The sequence below is a fragment of the Cnephaeus nilssonii genome, assembly GCF_951640355.1.
Source record: "Cnephaeus nilssonii genome assembly, chromosome: 2".
Classification (NCBI taxonomy): Eukaryota; Metazoa; Chordata; class Mammalia; order Chiroptera; family Vespertilionidae; genus Cnephaeus; species Cnephaeus nilssonii.
This window is the reverse complement of record NC_137073.1, coordinates 36,871,880-36,889,077: the sequence shown is the minus strand read 5'-3', so window position 1 is coordinate 36,889,077 and position 17,198 is coordinate 36,871,880. Positions and strand designations below refer to the sequence as shown.

Genomic DNA, 17,198 nt, shown 5'->3' with positions numbered 1-17,198 from the left:
CATCATGTGCGTCTAGGCATCAACATCTGTCTGGGACTTCCTGAACACTGCCCTCTGGAGAGAGGAGGAAGTTGTGGGGAAGAGCTTATGTAAGCAGTTCTGTATGAAAGACGGCCCTTCCCCGTGGGCCTCATTAAACACCAGTTCTTGGTGAACCCAGGGACTGGTGGGTCCTTAAAACAGGCTAGGTCATGCCTGCTTCCTCCATGTCCTGCTGAATTCAGAAGCTGTGCCTATTATGTGATTTGAACGAGGCAGCCCTTCAGGGCAAACTCAAGTGGGCTTGTTGCCTCAGCCTGGTCCTGTTCCAAGGTGGCAGTGATTGAGGAGGGGTGCAGGGCTCTCAAGTGTGAGGGTCTTTTTCCTCTAGGCTTATTTTCTTGGGGCACATGCTTAACCTTAACAGTGTTTAAGGTATATCTGAACCTGAGCTACAGGCCGCCTTTTAAAAAGATGACGTGATCCACCTGTGCACCTACCTCCTGCCCCATCAAGCATCTGTACTGTCACTCAGACACCTTTTGGCCTATGGAGACCTCCTTAAGCCTGGAAATGTGAAACCATCACCTGGAACTTGCTGGGCAAGGGGACCTATCCAAGTTCAATTATAAGAACAACTTTTATGAGGTTGATTAAAGCTTGTTTTTTAAGTTGTGTCTCATTGCTTCAGACTCCATGCCAAGGAGAGGATCTTGCTATTGGCTGCACTAGCTGCCTGGCACAAAGCTTTGACATTGGTGCCTGCTTATCCCCTTTCAACAAATGACTTCAAAAGTGAAGTGATACGGCCAGTGGAAGGTGTTTTTACTGGTAGGTCTTCGTCTCAAATGTTGGATGACATTTATTCAAATTCAGGTCTAGGAGAAAATGAGCCACAGCCATCTCCCCCCCTTATACTCCATGCAGTATATAGGCTCACCATACGCCCCTTAACAAGAAACCAATCTGGCCTTCACATCATTTTACTGAGGCCTTTGATGAAGGTAAGGAAAAGTGCTGTATATGGGCTCTCAGGGCCTGTGCTTCCCCTCAGATCATCCACTAAGCTTCCATCAGGCACATACCCAGGAGTGATACAGAATGATGGTGTGGAAGGCATTCTTAGGAATACAGAACTTCTGCTTTATACTATAGCAGTCGGGTGACAAAAAGCCAAAAGTGCTCAGGACACACGAGACGAAGAGCAGGGAAACACTTGAAAGGGTACTGCTAAATGACCCCCCTAATTAGCTGGGGCAAAATCCCAAAGTGATGTGATTGAAATGGTCTGTCTTCATGATTCGATGCCCTGGGCTGACAGTCCCTCTTTGGGAGTGGTTAGGCAATCTTGTCCTACCTTGTGCAAGGGACCTGAAGTGAGGGGAAATGGCCAAACCAGTGAAGCAGCCCAGTACCAGCCACCCTTTATTAGGTGTTACATTACAATATGAAAAGATTCAGAGGTGCTGAGCAAAGGTCATGGTCAGGAATGTGGAGTCCACACTGGGCCCTCTTCAGTGGTACTTGCGTCGTCGCTCATGTTCTGAAGTTAGAAAGTCAAAAGTAAATTTCTTAAAAGGTACAGGGAAAGCAGAAGATGAGAGGGAAAGCATTGGGCTAAAATCAAAGCCATCCTGAGAATTTCTTTCAGAAAATAACTAGAACCTGCCTGTCAGGGTCTCAGTGGAATTGCTGACCTGAGGACATGAAGGCATCTCAGATGCTCATCTCCCTGGCCAGCCTCTTCCTTCCCAGAAGAACACCCACTCAGATAAATAGCCCTCAAGAACCTGTCCAGTCTTTGGAGCCAGCATCACCCCAGATGCCACAGACGGGGCTGGACACTATCAGAAACAGCCATGAAACCCAGTCACCAATGACACTTTCTGGCATCTCCCACTGGACAAGCTCCTCTTGGACCTCAGAACCAGGAATAGCTACACTTCTCCAGAGCACTGCCCAAACCGATTGTACCACTCGACTTCCCTCTACATGGGCTTAGGCTAGGAAAATTAAGCCAAATTTTCTATCAACCTTTGGCAGAGCCTGCAGTATCTTATAGAATGCTTCCTAAGTATTACCTTAACCCCAGCTTCATCTTATTTTTCTGTGTATTTTCTCTTTGCCACAATTTTCTCACTTAATATCCTAAAAACTATATTCTGACAAGTCCCTTCAATTCTTCAGCTGTCAATAGAATAATGGACTTCTAAATCTGACAGTGAGCCAATGCTACCCTCTCATGGGAAACCCCACTGTAGGCAATGTAACCAAAGACACTTACTTAGTTCATGATAAGAACGGCAGTAGTTGAAAAACACATACGCTGCCAGCACCATAGAAATTCCAGCAACGCCCCCTTTCTTCACATTGATGTACTTGTTGTAATACCTGTAGTAACCTGCAAACAGAAGGGAAGATCATTGCTTTGCTATGATTGCTTCGTGCAGTGCAAAATCGAGTCTGGCTTAATTCAGGGATCCAGTCCTGCTCTGGCTCTTTAAGCCACTGACCCTACATTCTCGGGTTGATAAAGGGAAAAACTTAAATGCTCCCCCGCCCCCGGAGTCTTAGGTCCCCACGAGCCCAGGAGAAGCTCCAGGTAGGCCCACCTTAATTCTGCCCCTACCCTGTGGCCCTGACCTTATAGATTTGGTTCAGCCTGTCAGCCTTTGATCCTATCTCACCCTCACCTCCAGCCCTAGAAAACCTTACCCTAATTCTGACTGAGAATCCAATCCCCAGTAAGGGCCACTCAGGGAAGAAGGCTTCGTGCGTTTCTCTTTATTAGGTACTCCCATCAGTAAGGGGACAAACCATATCTGCCTTCTTGGGGCTCATGGCCTAGTAGATAGAAAAAGACTGAAATGATCATAGAAGGCCACAGTTTGTAACAGTGAGAGACACTGTGAAGGAGCACTCAGAGAGCTGTGAGCATGAACAGGACACAGTCCCCTCCATGGAGTCGGGGACTACTGTAACTGTAGGGAAAAGGTAAGAGTATTCTAATCTGAGGGCAAAATTGAGGAAAGGCCTCAGGGCAGGAGGAAAGATGGCACATAAAAGACAGCCACAGGGAAGTCAGTATTACAAAGAAAAATACAGAGGGAAGCCCCTGAGAAGCTGGAGACCATGCATAATCTGAGTCTTTAGTCTTGGAACATGACATGGGTTCCACAGGACTGATCTGACTAGCTGTGCACTTTAAAATGCACAGACATGAAGGACAGACCATTTCAAATATTCATCATGGAAGTTTTGCTTGGTAGGAAGATGAGCATTACACTTTAGACTGATGTCCACTATGCTTCACGCATTTTTTTCTTACAGAAGTCTAATAATGTGAAAATGTTCATAGACATTTCTCTAAGATGAAGGCAATGGTACTGATCCCAAGCAATAGAAAATGTTTTCTTGGCTGAAATATCTCAGAGCCAGTCTTTGACACGACCAAACATGAAATTCAAAAGCTAACAACTTCTCCCTGTCATCTACATAACTTACTGGTCTGAGACAAGGCCTTTACCACCCAAATTAATTCAGGAAAAAGAAATCTGAAGAACCAGAGATTTGCTTTTGTTTACACATATCCAAAAGGCTCTGACCTCTTTGAAATGCTCCAGCAATGCCTTTAGGGGTGAAATCCCGCATCATTATCCAGCTTGGCAGCTCCCCTAATTTGACTTCCATCAGTCTCTTCTCCTTCAATGGCACTGATTAGGAAAAGCAAAAATATATACTGAAAAATCTCCAAATAATACAAATAACATCCTTTTATGTCACTCATTTCAACCATTCAATAAAGAGATACTTGATAAAATTACTACATAGAGGCTAGGCTGGACATAAGTAATATTATGAATAAATATGTCACACCAAATTCACTATTTTAAGCCAGAGTCCATATAATGGCAGAATTGCTGTAGTGACAGATTTATTAATAAACAGGCTTTTGAATAACAGTTGCTGGGAGTAACTCAGAAAAGTTGGCCAAAGTCACACAGCATACAGGCAGTGGAGGCAGGACTCAACCTCAGTTCTGGTCCCCCTACTCCTGAAGCCAGTTTGATTTCTACTACAAGTATCCTACCTGGGACCACAGATGTCAAATGATAGTAAAAACCACTCCAAATGATCCAACAGGCCCCAGATTATATTTCTTATTTTTTTTAATTTCTTTATTGATTAAGGTGTCACATATTTGTCCTCATCCCCCCATTCCCATCCCCCACCCCTCCCCACGGATGCCCCCACCCCCCTGTTGTCCTTAACCATTGGTAAGGCTCGTATGCATGCACACAAGTCCCTTGGTTGATCTCTCCCCCCTCCCCCCACCCTCCCCTACCCTCCCTCTGAGGCCCGACAGTCCGATCGATGCCTCCTTGTTTCTGGGTCTGTTCTTGTTCATCAGTCTATGTTGTTCATCATTTCCCCTAGATGAGTGAGATCATGTGTTACTAGAAATATACTTATAAGAACCGAATGTGAGACGAGCAATAGTAGTTATGCTGACAGGCAAATGAATCAGTCTGTAGTGAGTTTCTTTCTGGACCAACAGTTCTTTTGAAACCCAATTTCAATGTCCACCAGTTCCTTATGTGTACTGTCGGCACTGACTTTTCAGTGGTGGTAATGCAGGTCCGACTCCCTCTGGTTTGGTCTCGCCCGGATGCAAGGGCGCGGCTTCTCCCGGACTTAGGGGTGCGCGGCCACACCCGGACCTGGGACCCAGCATCACCCAGGCCCCGGGGCGTGTGGCCTCACCCAGACCCAGGTGTGTGCGGCCTCACCCGGTCCCCGGCTCCAGCCTCACCCGGACCCAGGGGCACGTGGCCTCTCCTGGACCCAGGGGCGCGGCCTCACCCGGACCCGGGACCCAGCCTCACCCGGATCCAGGGGCGCACGGCCTCACCCGGACCCGGGATCCAGCTTCACCCGGACCCAGGGGCACGTGGCCTCACCCAACCCAGATTATATTTCAATGAGAGTCTGAAGACTGGACAGGAAGGATTTCTATAGTTCCATTCTATACTCATCTCTGGGCTTAAGAGTAAAATAGAAAGGGGACTTGGGAGGGGGGGTGGAACTGTGAGTGTTCAGATGCTCATGAGGGAATGATTTCCCTTCCCCCATGCTCCTCCAGAGGTCAACTTTATTATTATTATTATTTTTTTTTTTTCTGCAAGGGGACAAGGACAGTAGGTTACACCTGCCATCCCAGTGGGGTTACCTACAGCCCCTTCTCTCCCCAGTGCCCTGGCTGGGACATTCATTTGCAGAGTTATCAGCCCACTGAGGGGATCCACGTGGGCCCCGACTCCCAACTCATGGACAGGCAAATGCAGGGAGCGAACCTCTAGAAGTCCACCCGGCCCAAACTGACCAAGCCCCTCCTGCTCCTGAAAGTGCTCTGCTTGTCTCAGGGTCCTTATAGTGTGGGTGCTCATGTGCGAGGTGGCTCCCGACTGCCCACCCAGGGCCACAGGGAGCCCACACTAGCATATGGTTCTTAGCTGGGGATTTGCACACCTGCCCAAGGACTGTTGCTAAGAAGCCACCGGCCCAGCCCTGTGAACACATGTTCAGGCAGGAGACCCTGTGCCAGGCAGTCCCACCCACCTCACTCAGCCCCCAGAACAGCTTCATCACCCAGAGGAAAAGGAAAAGCAAAGTGCTTAGGATCTCGCCCGAGGTCCCCAACTGTAAGCCCAGACACAGGTCAGACTGCTGCACACACAGAACACAAATGCATGCCGGCCAGGCGCGCTAGGACTGTCAGGCTATAAACCATTCTTAGTGCCCTCTGTTCTGAGCACTGAGTGTAGAAATAGCCACTTCTCTGTGCCCCAATGTCTGTGGTGCCAGCAGATCCAGCACCTGCAGGGCAGCCAGAGATCAACTCTAAAAAGCTGCCTTCAGAGCAAGGCGTCAAAGACTAAAACTCCTTCTTAATAACCAGCCACAGAAGCCAGACTAAATCACTCCAAAGTTTCTTTTCCATTTTGGGGGTCCAAGAAAAGATGAATGCTCCCTGAAGACCAGCCTCAAGAGTCCACTGAGGGGAATCCCACAGGTTTCCTAACATCTCCCAACCCTTAACAAGGGCAAGGGCTGTCAGGCCATAAAGAGAAATGCAAGGCTTAACGGCAGCTTCAGATCTGCTACAGGTCGTCTGGAGAACCGGACCCGTGGCATTGATGGGCCACGCTGAGGCTTGTCACAACAGACCAGTGAAACATGGAGGCATAAGCCTATGACTTGCCTACATGGTTTAAGGGTTGCAGTTTAGGCTACCTGTCCCAAACAAACTGCCCCAACCTTCCACCTAGATTCATCCAACAAATATGGAACACCTACCATATGCCAAGTAGCACACCACGCACTGTGAATACAGTACTGACTGCAGACGAGAGCCTGCTCTCAGGAGCCAACACTCTATGGGGTAAGACAACCATCTCATATACACCCATCTTCCTGAGCTCACCATACTTGAGTCAAAACCGTTTCTGTTTCTCATATGCAACATAATTATTTTCACTGATGCCTTTGCATTTGCAGTGCCCCTGATTCATCACACAGCTATCTCAACTTAAATATCATCTCCTAAAAGGCCTCTTCCCTGCCCTCTTTATCTCAAATGCCAGCACTTTCAATATAATCAGTGAGCTAATTTCCTCATCTGTAATGGTTTATTACAAGGATTAAACAAAAATCTGTAAAAAAGCATTTGGAACAGTGCTCAGAATTGTAAACTGTTATTATTACTATTAAAATCTCATTAGGTTGCCCTAACCGGTTTGGCTCAGTGGATGGAGCATCGGCCTGGGGACTGAAAGGTCCCAGGTTCGATTCCGGTCAAGGGCATGTACCTTGGTTGCAGGCACATCCCCAGTCGGGGGTGTGCAGGAGGCAGCTGATTGATGTTTCTCTCTCATCGATGTTTCTAACTCTGATGTTTCTAACTCTCTATCCCTCTCCCTTCCTCTCTGTAAAAAACAAAATATATATATATTTTTAAATCTCATTAGGTTTACATGAAACATTTTTTTTAAAGGATAAGGGTAGAGGGAAAAGCACATAAACCAAACTTTAGGATATTTTAAGGACACAGGATTTCAGGGATTAATCTCACTCTTTAGTTTTTTTTGGTTTTTTTTACAAACAGAAAGCTGTGATTAGTTTAATTTTTGAGATGTCAGATGGTCTCAAATGAATGTTAAGATATGTTCCAAATCTCTATTGGAGAGTTCAGTGTCACAGATATTAAACTCAACACCGAACAATGTTCTCCAAAAACGACTTATACCTTTCCCTGTCACCCTAATTGTGCTATTTTTAGGAAAGTTTAATAAGTACACATCCTACATTCCAGGTTTATCTTTACTTGAATAAGTAGGCTTTTAGTCCAAGGAATACTATATCACATTTCTTCTTGAATAAGAACATAGTAATACCTTTGCTACACTCTCAAAGCCTTCTTGCATGCAGCAAGGAGTACAAACGTCATTCTAAAACCAACTGGCTTTAAATATGGCATTGTGGTGGGGAGTGGCGATGGAGGTATAGATGGAACTAGAATAGCACAATGTTGCTAACTGCTGACACAGGGTCTGAGTACAGAGTGCTCCTTACATTATTCTGTTCCCTTTTTATTTTAAATCTTCCATAATAAAAGTGCTTTCAAAAATAGAACTATGTTGGGGGAAATATGCAAAAGAATAACTATTTTAAATCAAAATATTTTGATAAGTATAAGGCTGGTGGCTCAAAAAAAAAAAAAATCAGGCCACATCTGGGCCCACTGGAGCTATATTTTTCATATTCACACTAACTATAAAAACACATTCTGCATTCTCAGGACCACATTCAGAAATTGGCATGGTACCTTGGCACGTCAGAGGAGGAAAAAAGCCAACAATTTTAAACTTTCTACATATTTATATCTCTGTACTATGAAGACAAGAGCATTTCCTTAACCAAAATTAAGAAATGTATACGCACAGGGGGAAAACTACATTCGTGTGTTTTTTATGAGTACAATCTTTTTTTAAAATATATTTTATTGATTTTTTTACAGAGAGGAAAGGAGAGGAATAGAGAGTTAGAAACATCGATGAGAGAGTAACATCTATCAGCTGCCTCCTGCACACCCTCCACTGGGGATGTGCCCGCACCAAGGTACATGCCCTTGACCAGAATCGAACCTGGGACCCTTCGGTCCACAGGTCGACGCTCTATCCACTGAGCCAAACCATTAAGGGCTACATTCGTTTTTTTTTAAATGAATGTTTTTAGTGATTTCAGAGAGGAAGGGAGGAGAAAGAAATAGAAATACCAAACCAGCTAGGGCAGTGGTCGGCAAACTCATTAGTCAACAGAGCCAAATATCAACAGTACAACGATTGAAATTTATTTTGAGAGCCAAATTTTTTAAACTTCAACTTCTTCTAACGCCACTTCAAAATAGACTTGCCCAGGCCGTGGTATTTTGTGGAAGAGCCACACTCAAGGGGCCAAAGAGCCACATGTGGCTCACGAGCTGCAGTTTGCCGACCATGGAGCTAGGGCAAAATTACATTAGTTTTAAGAACAAGTACAACATCATCACAAAACTCCAAGAGGCAATCAGATTCATTAGAGATAAATCTACACTTATTCCAAGAATTTTTTTTAGCCCTAGCTGGTTTGGTTCAGTGGATAGATGGGTCCCGGATTGGATTCTGGTCAAGGACATGTATCTTGGTTGCAGGTAAATGTATGTTTCTTTGTCTCTCCCTTTTCTTTCCACACTCTCTAAAATGTCAATGGAAAAATATCTCAGGTGAGGAAAAAAGAATTTCTCTTTTATTTATTATTATTATTTTTTTAATCCCTCAATTTTTTTTTAAAAGTATTCTTACTGATTTCAAAGAGGAAGGGAGAGGGAGAGACAGAAAAATCGATGAGAGAGAATCATCTATCCACTGAGACAAACCAGCCAAGCAGAATTTCTTTTAGCAGAAGACAAAGGCCTCAGTCCTTGGCAGCCATATTGGAACTCTCCCTCAACACTGCTGTGCAGTGCTACACATCCCTCGGCAGCCGCTGGTTCACACCAGTAGAGTGTGGTGATCACAGAGCAGGCTCCAGAATGCAGTATTCTGAGTTTTGTGCCACTTTGTAGCTTGGGCAAGTTACTGCCCTCTCTGTGCCTGTTTCCTCCTTTGTAAAATAAGGATAAGAATAGTACCCACCTTGGTACTTGGCTTTAGATACTGTGTACATGGGAATTATTATTTTTTGTCTGTCTGTCTATGAGACAGCTGAAGGTGGGAGCATCCACACACAGTTCCTGGTCATGACAGACTTTCAGTGAAGACTGTGTAAGGACCACAAGTATGGCCTGATTTTATGACTTCAAGAAGCATATTAATTTAGATGAAGAGGCATGGAAATGCCAAGTGTCTTCTAGGTACTAAATCCAAACCAGAGGTTTGCCAGAGAGTAGAGAGTTTAGGCTTTGCAGGCCACACAAGGCCTCTGTAACACACTTTTTTTTCTTCTTCTAATCATAAAAACCATTTTTAGCTCACAGACAAAAACAGACCTCATAAAATCCAGCCTATTGGCCATAGTTTGCCAAGCCCTGCTCTCATCTATTGTTATTCATTCATATTTTCATCACTTTATTTGCTAATGGTTTTATACTCTGGCAACAAATATCATCTACAAGATCATCATTATTTAAAGAGGCTTGGACTCCAATTCTTTTCCCTAGGGTGATGCTGAATGGGCCAGATGTGACAGGACCATGCCCAAAGCTCAGAGTTTAAGCTGGGATGAGCATCACTCACCTGTGCACCAGGCAGTATTCCAAGTACCTTACATGCACTAAGTTGTTAAATCCTTAGTCCACAGTGCTATTCAGGTCAACCCTCTGCTTAACTAAGATGCCAAGTCTCAATGCTTCCTTTTCACATGTTGTCTTAAACAACAAAACCACCTATGGATAAATATTCTAGTGCCCGTTTTCACAGATGACAAAAATAGCATCATTCATCTTTTCTGATCCCCTCTTCATTTCTCCAGGCTGAGATTAAGAATACAGAAACTGGGGTAAGACACACATAGGTTAATCAAAACTCTGCCTATGTCATGCTGTGATCTCGAGCAAGCCACACCACATGGGATCAACATTCCTGGCAGTGACTTCTTGAAAAGGCTAATGTGAGGATCTAGGGCTTATACATGATTGCCCTACTATGAAAAAAAAAAAAGTGTGCACAGTCCAATGAGTGCACAGTTCATTCATATATGCCACCGAAAAGCCTACCAGTCAGTCCTAAGATCATCCTTTTTTAAAAAATATATATATTTTATTGATTTTTTACGGAGAGGAAAGGAGAGGGAGAGTCAGAAACATCGATGAGAGAGGAACGTCAATCAGCTGCCTCCTGCACACCTCCTACTGGGGATGTGCCCGCAACCAAGGTACATGCCCTTGAGCGGAATCGAACCTGGGACCCTTGAGTCCGCAGGCCGACGCTCTATCCACTGAGCCAAACCGGTTAGGGGAAGATCATGCTTGTGATTCAAGCTCAGTTTACCACGAGGCCCCAAACTCCTAGGTTTGAATCCCAGCTCAGTCCTCTCACTAGTTATGACCTTGAGTAGTCACTTCACCTTTGAGAGCCTATTCAGCGCATAGTCTAACCTTTCATTGTGTTAGGTACTGTCCTAGGCACTAAACTTCTCCTGGAGCCTAATGTGAGTTTCAACTTTGGAAACCAGTATCTGCACGTAAGGTTCAAGTGCAAAGCCCCTGGGTCGCGGCGGGGACGAGAGCAGCTATTCCTTAGCGAGGAGAGGAGAGGGAGGGAGTCCTGAGGCGGCGCATTCCCAAGCCCAGAGGCGCGTTGCCCGGCTGCCCTCGCCTCGCTCTCGCCTGCGCCCTCCCTGCCACAGCCCGGAGGTGCGGCCGGGGAGCAGAGAAAGGTCGGACAGCGCAGGACCCTTGCCAAGGGTCCAGAGCGCGTCGGGTGAGGTCGCGGCGAAGGCCCTCAGCAAAGACAGGCGCTCCGCAGCTCCCTCCCCGCCCGGTGCGACTGTAAGCCCCGGACCGGCTCCAGCTTCCAACCTGACAGGCCCTGACCGGCTCTCTGCGCTTACCGATTGACGCCATCTTGGAGTCCGGGGTGTCCGCTCTGCGGGGCCGCGCAAGGACTGCTGGGTATGGCGCACGCGCCCCGGCGTGGGGTCGTGGAGAGCAGAGGCTCACGGGAAGCAGGTCGGGACTGAGGCTCCGCTGGCGCTGCCAGTGCTCCGCGGGATGAAGGGCAAAGTCTCTGGAGAGGAAAGCCCCCCGGCCCCCTCAGTTGGGGGCGGAGGAGGGAGAGAAGGGCCCAGCCTAGCTCTCCATCCTGGGAGGGAATCAGAAAACGGGAAGTGGAAGGAAAAGAGTATCCTGGCTTTCTTACTCTGTCACCTTGAGCATATCAACTGGACTGGATGGGAGATGAGCTCCGATTCTTAAGGAATTCCCAGTCACCAGGAAACGTGTTCATCCAGGTTTAAATTACAAGTAGGTTTGATTCAAGAGTACCCCTGTGTGTTCCAGCTCTGGGCTGGGTATGCAAGACCTTAGGGTTCACATGACCGTGTGTGTGTGTGTGTGTGTGTGTGTGTAAAGGCTGCGTTCACCATTGTTGCTGGTTAAGCAATTCTGACGTGGGTGTGATTCCATACTCTGAATCTCAGTTTCCTTCTCTGTAAAATAGGGATGTAATGCTTGCTTACTTGGCATCCTTGTGCTAGGGATTAAATGAAACAGTGTGTGTGAAAATGTGGTAGGCAGTTAGAGAAAGGACCCTGGGCCAGGTACAGAAGGTCACCAGGTTAGAAAGCCCCGGGTGACAATCTATTGCAGGGTGGGACCTCGCCCCCACGGTGACTTCTCCTTCCCCTTAGCGTATAGCTCATTATTCAATTTGGACTTCCTGACCTTTCCTCCCTAGAGATAACATCTGTGCCTCAGTTGTATTTTAGCTCCAGGCCCAGATAAGCAACAAAACCAGCCCCGGCTGGCAGCTGACGTCAGGACTAGCTGCTTTGAATAATGACTCCCTGCCCTGGTGCCAGCCAATCAATCAGTAGCGACCACGACCCTGAAAAGACACACCTGGAAGACTGCTGAATATCCTATTGAGATCTTCCCCTGGGACCTCCCCTAAAATACCCACCTTAACATTCCTAGGGAGGACCCAGTGCTCTCTTCCTCCCCAGAGCACACCTGGCCTTTCCCTTTCCTTTTCCCCACCCCCTCCCTGCCCCAGGCACATTACCATTCGCTTCCTCACTTCCAGGCTCCAAGGACCTTTCTTTTGCCTCCACAACTTGTCTCCCTAAGTCTATTCCAGGAATTACTTTTTCTACCTCTTGATTTACCAAATAAATGTCCTCTTACAGTTTGGGTCTTGTCTCTGAATTCTTTCCTAGCCAGAACCCAAGTACCGAGGTTGCTGAACCCAGATTTGGTCTAACCCCACCCGTCAGACACCTGGTACTGTTCCTGCCGCTTACAACACAAATAAAGGATTAAGAACTGTGTAGGAATTGGACCGGTAAACTGATAACTTCGCCAGGAAAGTGGGATGGGGAGTTATGAAACTCTTAGCCATTTATTCATTTACCAAACACATACTGATATGTACTGGCCACTAGGACATAGAAATCAGTCAGACATGGTCTCTGAGCTCTAGGATCTCTGGTATTGTACAGGAGATAAATGTGTAGACAGATGTGAGCACAGCAATAGATATGTGTACAGCAGGGAGCCATGGACTTTTAGTGAGAGGGAGGCCTGGGAGGACTTCAAAGAAGAGGACTTCATCTGTGCTGGTTTTTGAAAAAAATAAAGAAGTAGTTAAGTGAACAAAGTGTCCAAGGGCACACCAGGCACCAGGCACTGCAAAGGCATAAAGGGCTAGAGCCATGTGGTAAGTTTGGGAAGTTAACGTTTAATGGCTACAAGTTAATGTTTGGGATGGTGACAATGTTTTGGAAATGGATAGTGGTGATGGTTGCACAACATTGTGAATGGACTTAATGCCACTGAATTGTACATTTAAAAATGGTTAAAATGGCCCTGGCCGGTGTGGCTCAGTTGCTTGGGCGTTATTCTGTGCACCAAAAGGTTGCTGGTTCCATTCTCGGTCAGAGCACATGCCTGGGTTGTGGCTTGAGGCAGCCAGTCGATGTTATACTCTTACAGCAATGTTTCTTTCTTTCCCTCTCCCTCTCTCTCTAAAAATCAATAAAAATACTTTTTAAATGGTCAAAATGTTAAATTTTGAGTTCTGTAAATTTGGTAATAAAGAATAAAATATGATGAAGATTACAGATGAATCTGGAGAGGCAAGCAGGGATCAGAACACAAAATGTTTTGAATGCTGGGTGAAGAGTGCAGCTTATCAATTAAGGGAAATGGGGAGCCAGTGAAGGTTAAGACATGATCAAATGAACATACCTGAACAATGACCCAAGCTGCTGGGTAGAGAATAGATAGTGTTTAGTGACCACCTATTATAGGTATACTGGTATGCTCACATGTATGGTCACTGGAACCACAACCTGGACAAAAGAGACAAATTCAATCGCAGGGAACTTACATTGAAGTTGTATTTTAGTTTTCCGAATGTTTGCACTTGGGGAATTCCCCAGGTGTGCTCTAATTGAATAGAAGTTTCCCCAAGAGGTACCTGGCCTAGACCCTAAATCATGACATCACATTTTACAAATATTAGAGAACATGTTATTATCCAATTAGCCACCAGATGGTGCTATAGGCACAGAAAAAAAACCTTTGCTGATCGATTGATTGATTGATTGATTTTCCTAGACACTAAAGAGATGACCTAGAATTTGATTACAGTGGCCAGACCCTCAGACACGCAAGGTCTGCAGCTCCTAGCATTTCCCTTAGGGTAGCACAAGGAAGCCACCAAATAATGTGCCTGCTTTTTGTGAAAGAAGAGTAAGAAAGATTATGTCTTGCTGGATTTATAATAGGTGATGGGCACCCAATCTTCATCCATCCTTTTGTGCCTATTTTCAAATTTTGAATTGCAGTGTGACCATGGACAACCATTTCATTTTGTCACAGGTTCTCTACTTTTAAGATGGAAATTTTGGAATGGGTGGTACCTGAGGTCACAACTGTATATTTATGGGATCATAGTTTTGCTCTGGTTAGAGAACTGCTGTCATACAGGTGTGTACATTTTTCTGGGTTGTGAAGGTTGTGGAATCATATATAAGTGCAATGAGCCCTCTCTCCATGCATTTTCTAGCTCTTGATTTGCAACCACCTCAAGGTGTTTACAGTATCTTGACAGCACCCATGGTTCTTGATCAGCAGCTCTGCCCAACATCTGCACTTGTGCCCACCCTGGTCAGTCCCTCCAGCTCAGTGCATCACTCATGGCAGAGCATCTCAGCCTTAGATGAACAGTTTGGAGATTGACCCACTTCATGATGGTGGCATTTATTTTCAAGAACTGAGACACTAAGAAATGCCTCTTTAGGCAGAAAAAAAATGTGTCATCATCATGTTCTCCAGCCCTTCCAAGTCACCCCCATCGCAGTCTCATCAACTGATTATCTCTAGAAAGTTTCAAACAGTTCTGACTAGTCTCTGCAGAGTCTCAACAATCATTGACTTGTTTCATAATTGGAAGTGAAGTCCTACTAGCTCTCTGCTCCCATTCCTGTGGGAACAGATAACCCAAGAAAGATTTTTTTCTTGGTGTTCCAGCAATACAACCTACTGAAGTTGGCTTTTCTGGGTCTCCCTAACCTGGGAGCTTTCTGCAGCTTCTCCATGCAGAGGAGGAACAGGGCAGAGGCAACCAGCATGAAAGCACCATGGTCTAATCAGAAATATTTTCTGGTGTCATTATGAAAGACATGCTGCTTTAAGAGGCACACCAGAAAGCCTAGAACATTGTAGGTACTGTCAGGGCCAAAGAAGGGCTGCCCCCAAAATATCCCATAAAGAAATAATGAGGGAGGTGAGGGATTGAGCATAAAAGAAAAAAAAAATGCATGGACATGGAAAACAGTGTGGTGGCCCTAGCTAGTTTGGCTCAGTGGATAGAGCATCTGCCTGCGAACTGAAAGGTCCCGGGTTCGATTCTGGTCAAGGGCACATGCCTGGGTTGTGGGTTTGATCCCCAGTGGGGGACTTGCAGGGGGCAGCCGATCCATGATTCTCACTCATCGTGGATGTTTCTATCTCTCTCTCCCTCTTCCTTCCTCTCTGAAATCAATAAAAATATATTTAAAAAAAATAGAAGGAAAACAGTGTGGTGATTGCCAGGGAGCGTGGGGGTGGAGAATGGTATGGGGGGACAAATGGCGATGGAAGGAGACTTGACTTAGGGTGGTGAACACACTATACAGTGTACAGATGATGTGTTATGAAATTGTGCACCTGAAATCTGTATAATAAAATATAAATAAAAAATAAACACCCCTGGATCCGGGTGAGCCTGGGTCCCGGGTCCGGGTGAGGCCGCGGGCCCCTGGATCTGGGTGAGCCTGGGTCCCGGGTCCGGGTGAGGCCGTGGGCCCCTGGATCCAGGTGAGCCTGGGTCCCGGGTCCGGGTGAAGCCGTGCCCCCCCTGGGTCCGGCCGAGACCAAACCAGAGGGAGTCGGACCTGCATTATCACCATTTGTCCACCATCCAGAGCTGAGGGGTCAGTGCCGACATGTACTCATAAGGAACTGGTGGACATTGATATTGGGTCTCAAAAGAACTGTTGGTCCAGAAAGAAACTCACTACAGACTGATTTTTTGCCTGTCAACATAACTATTATTGCCCGTCGCACATTCAATTCTTATAAGTACATCTCTAGTGACACATGATTTCGCTCATCTAGGGGAAATGATGAACAACATGGACTGATGAACAAGAACAGAACCAGAAACAAGGAGGCACCGATCGGACTATCGGGCCTCAGAGGGAGGAGAGGGGAGGGTGGGGGGAGAAGGGAGAGATCAACCAAAGGTCTTGTGTGCATGCATAAGAGCCTAACCAATGGTTAAGTTCAACAGGGGGTTGGGGCATCCATGGGGAGGGGTGTGGGATGGGAATGGGGGGATGAGGACAAATATGTGACACCTTAATCAATAAAGAAATTAAAAAAAATAAAAGTAAAAAAAAATAAACAGAGTCCAACCCTAGGGGGTAGGGGAGATATTGAGTACTTTGAACTAAAGTTTTTGACCAGCAGCTGGTGCCAGAAGGGTACCTTGACCTTCCTCTGTCTCCTTGACTGCAGGAACTAAACCTTCCAGGTGAAAGGTGTTCTCGCCACAACTGGGAGACACCTCATGTGACCAGAATTAACTCCGAGCGGAAGAGTCTGAGTAATAAAATCTACGGTCTCTTTTTCTAATTCACTACTTTATGTTTTTCACTAACAAATACTCAAACCTTGCTTAGATTCCTTTCTAATAAAAATATATTTCTTTATCCTATCAATTTATAACAAATTTATTGTTCTTTGTCTAAAAAGTATAAAAAAGTGCCTGGTTCAATCACTTCTTTGAGCCTCATTTATGATCTGAGCATCATATTGAAGTTCTGTGTGCATGTGTTGTATTCGTTTTCTTCCTGTTGTTACTCTAACCTTGTGTTAATTTTATCGTTTTATTATTAGTGCAGCCTTAAGAACTAAAGAATGGTAGAAGCAGGGAGGAAATCCCTCTCCCCAACAGCATGAAAGCTATTGGCTGAGAATATACACACACAGTCACTTATGCAGACACACAAAATTCCTTCATCTGAAGCCCCTAGGGCAGAAACCCAGTGCTGAGTGTGTCCCAGGAGCCACTTCCGTGCAAAAGCTGGTGAGATTGAGCAGGACATCAGAGGAGTATACCCCCAGGAGGCATTATACAAGTGACCTTCCTGCCCAGTCATCCTGCCCCCCTTGACCATCATGAGCTTTTTGGAGCTGGACTCTGGGGGAGAGGAGTGTGTAGGATGCTGTCTGGAGCTTACACAGGATGACTCTGGGGCTCCAAGTGTCTACACTCGATAGAGGAGAGAGGAGGGGACAACCCATCTTCACACCAGTCACGACAGCCCTGATTCTAGTGCGTGAGGTGTCCTAAGCCATTTTTACATTCGATTGTTTTCTCAAGGTTTGGAGTACCAGTATTGTTCACTTGGGT

At 45.9% G+C, this 17,198-nt stretch overlaps 1 protein-coding gene across 1 annotated transcript; it reads right to left on the bottom strand.

Annotated features, from left to right (window-relative positions):
- Nucleotides 1-1,391: 1,391 nt before the first annotated feature.
- ATP5MF (ATP synthase membrane subunit f) lies at nucleotides 1,392-11,194 on the bottom strand. The gene is made up of 4 exons (XM_079782419.1): nucleotides 11,128-11,194; nucleotides 3,585-3,692; nucleotides 2,264-2,380; nucleotides 1,392-1,522 (listed from the first exon to the last, which is right to left on the bottom strand). Exons 1-4 carry the CDS (start codon nucleotides 11,138-11,140, stop codon nucleotides 1,494-1,496), a joined length of 267 nt encoding a protein of 88 aa, XP_079638545.1. The 5' UTR covers nucleotides 11,141-11,194; the 3' UTR covers nucleotides 1,392-1,493.
- Between the last annotated feature and the right edge of the window lie 6,004 nt (nucleotides 11,195-17,198).

What these genes read in the sequence shown, in the direction of transcription:
- ATP5MF (XM_079782419.1), bottom strand. An exon ending in TGCTGGAGCATTTCAAAGAG is followed by an intron (nt 2,381 to 3,584) that starts GTCAGAGCCTTT and finishes TTCTGTTTGCAG; the next exon opens with GTTACTACAGGTATTACAAC. An exon ending in CCGTTCTTATCATGAACTAA is followed by an intron (nt 1,523 to 2,263) that starts GTAAGTGTCTTT and finishes TTCTAACTTCAG; the next exon opens with AACATGAGCGACGACGCAAG.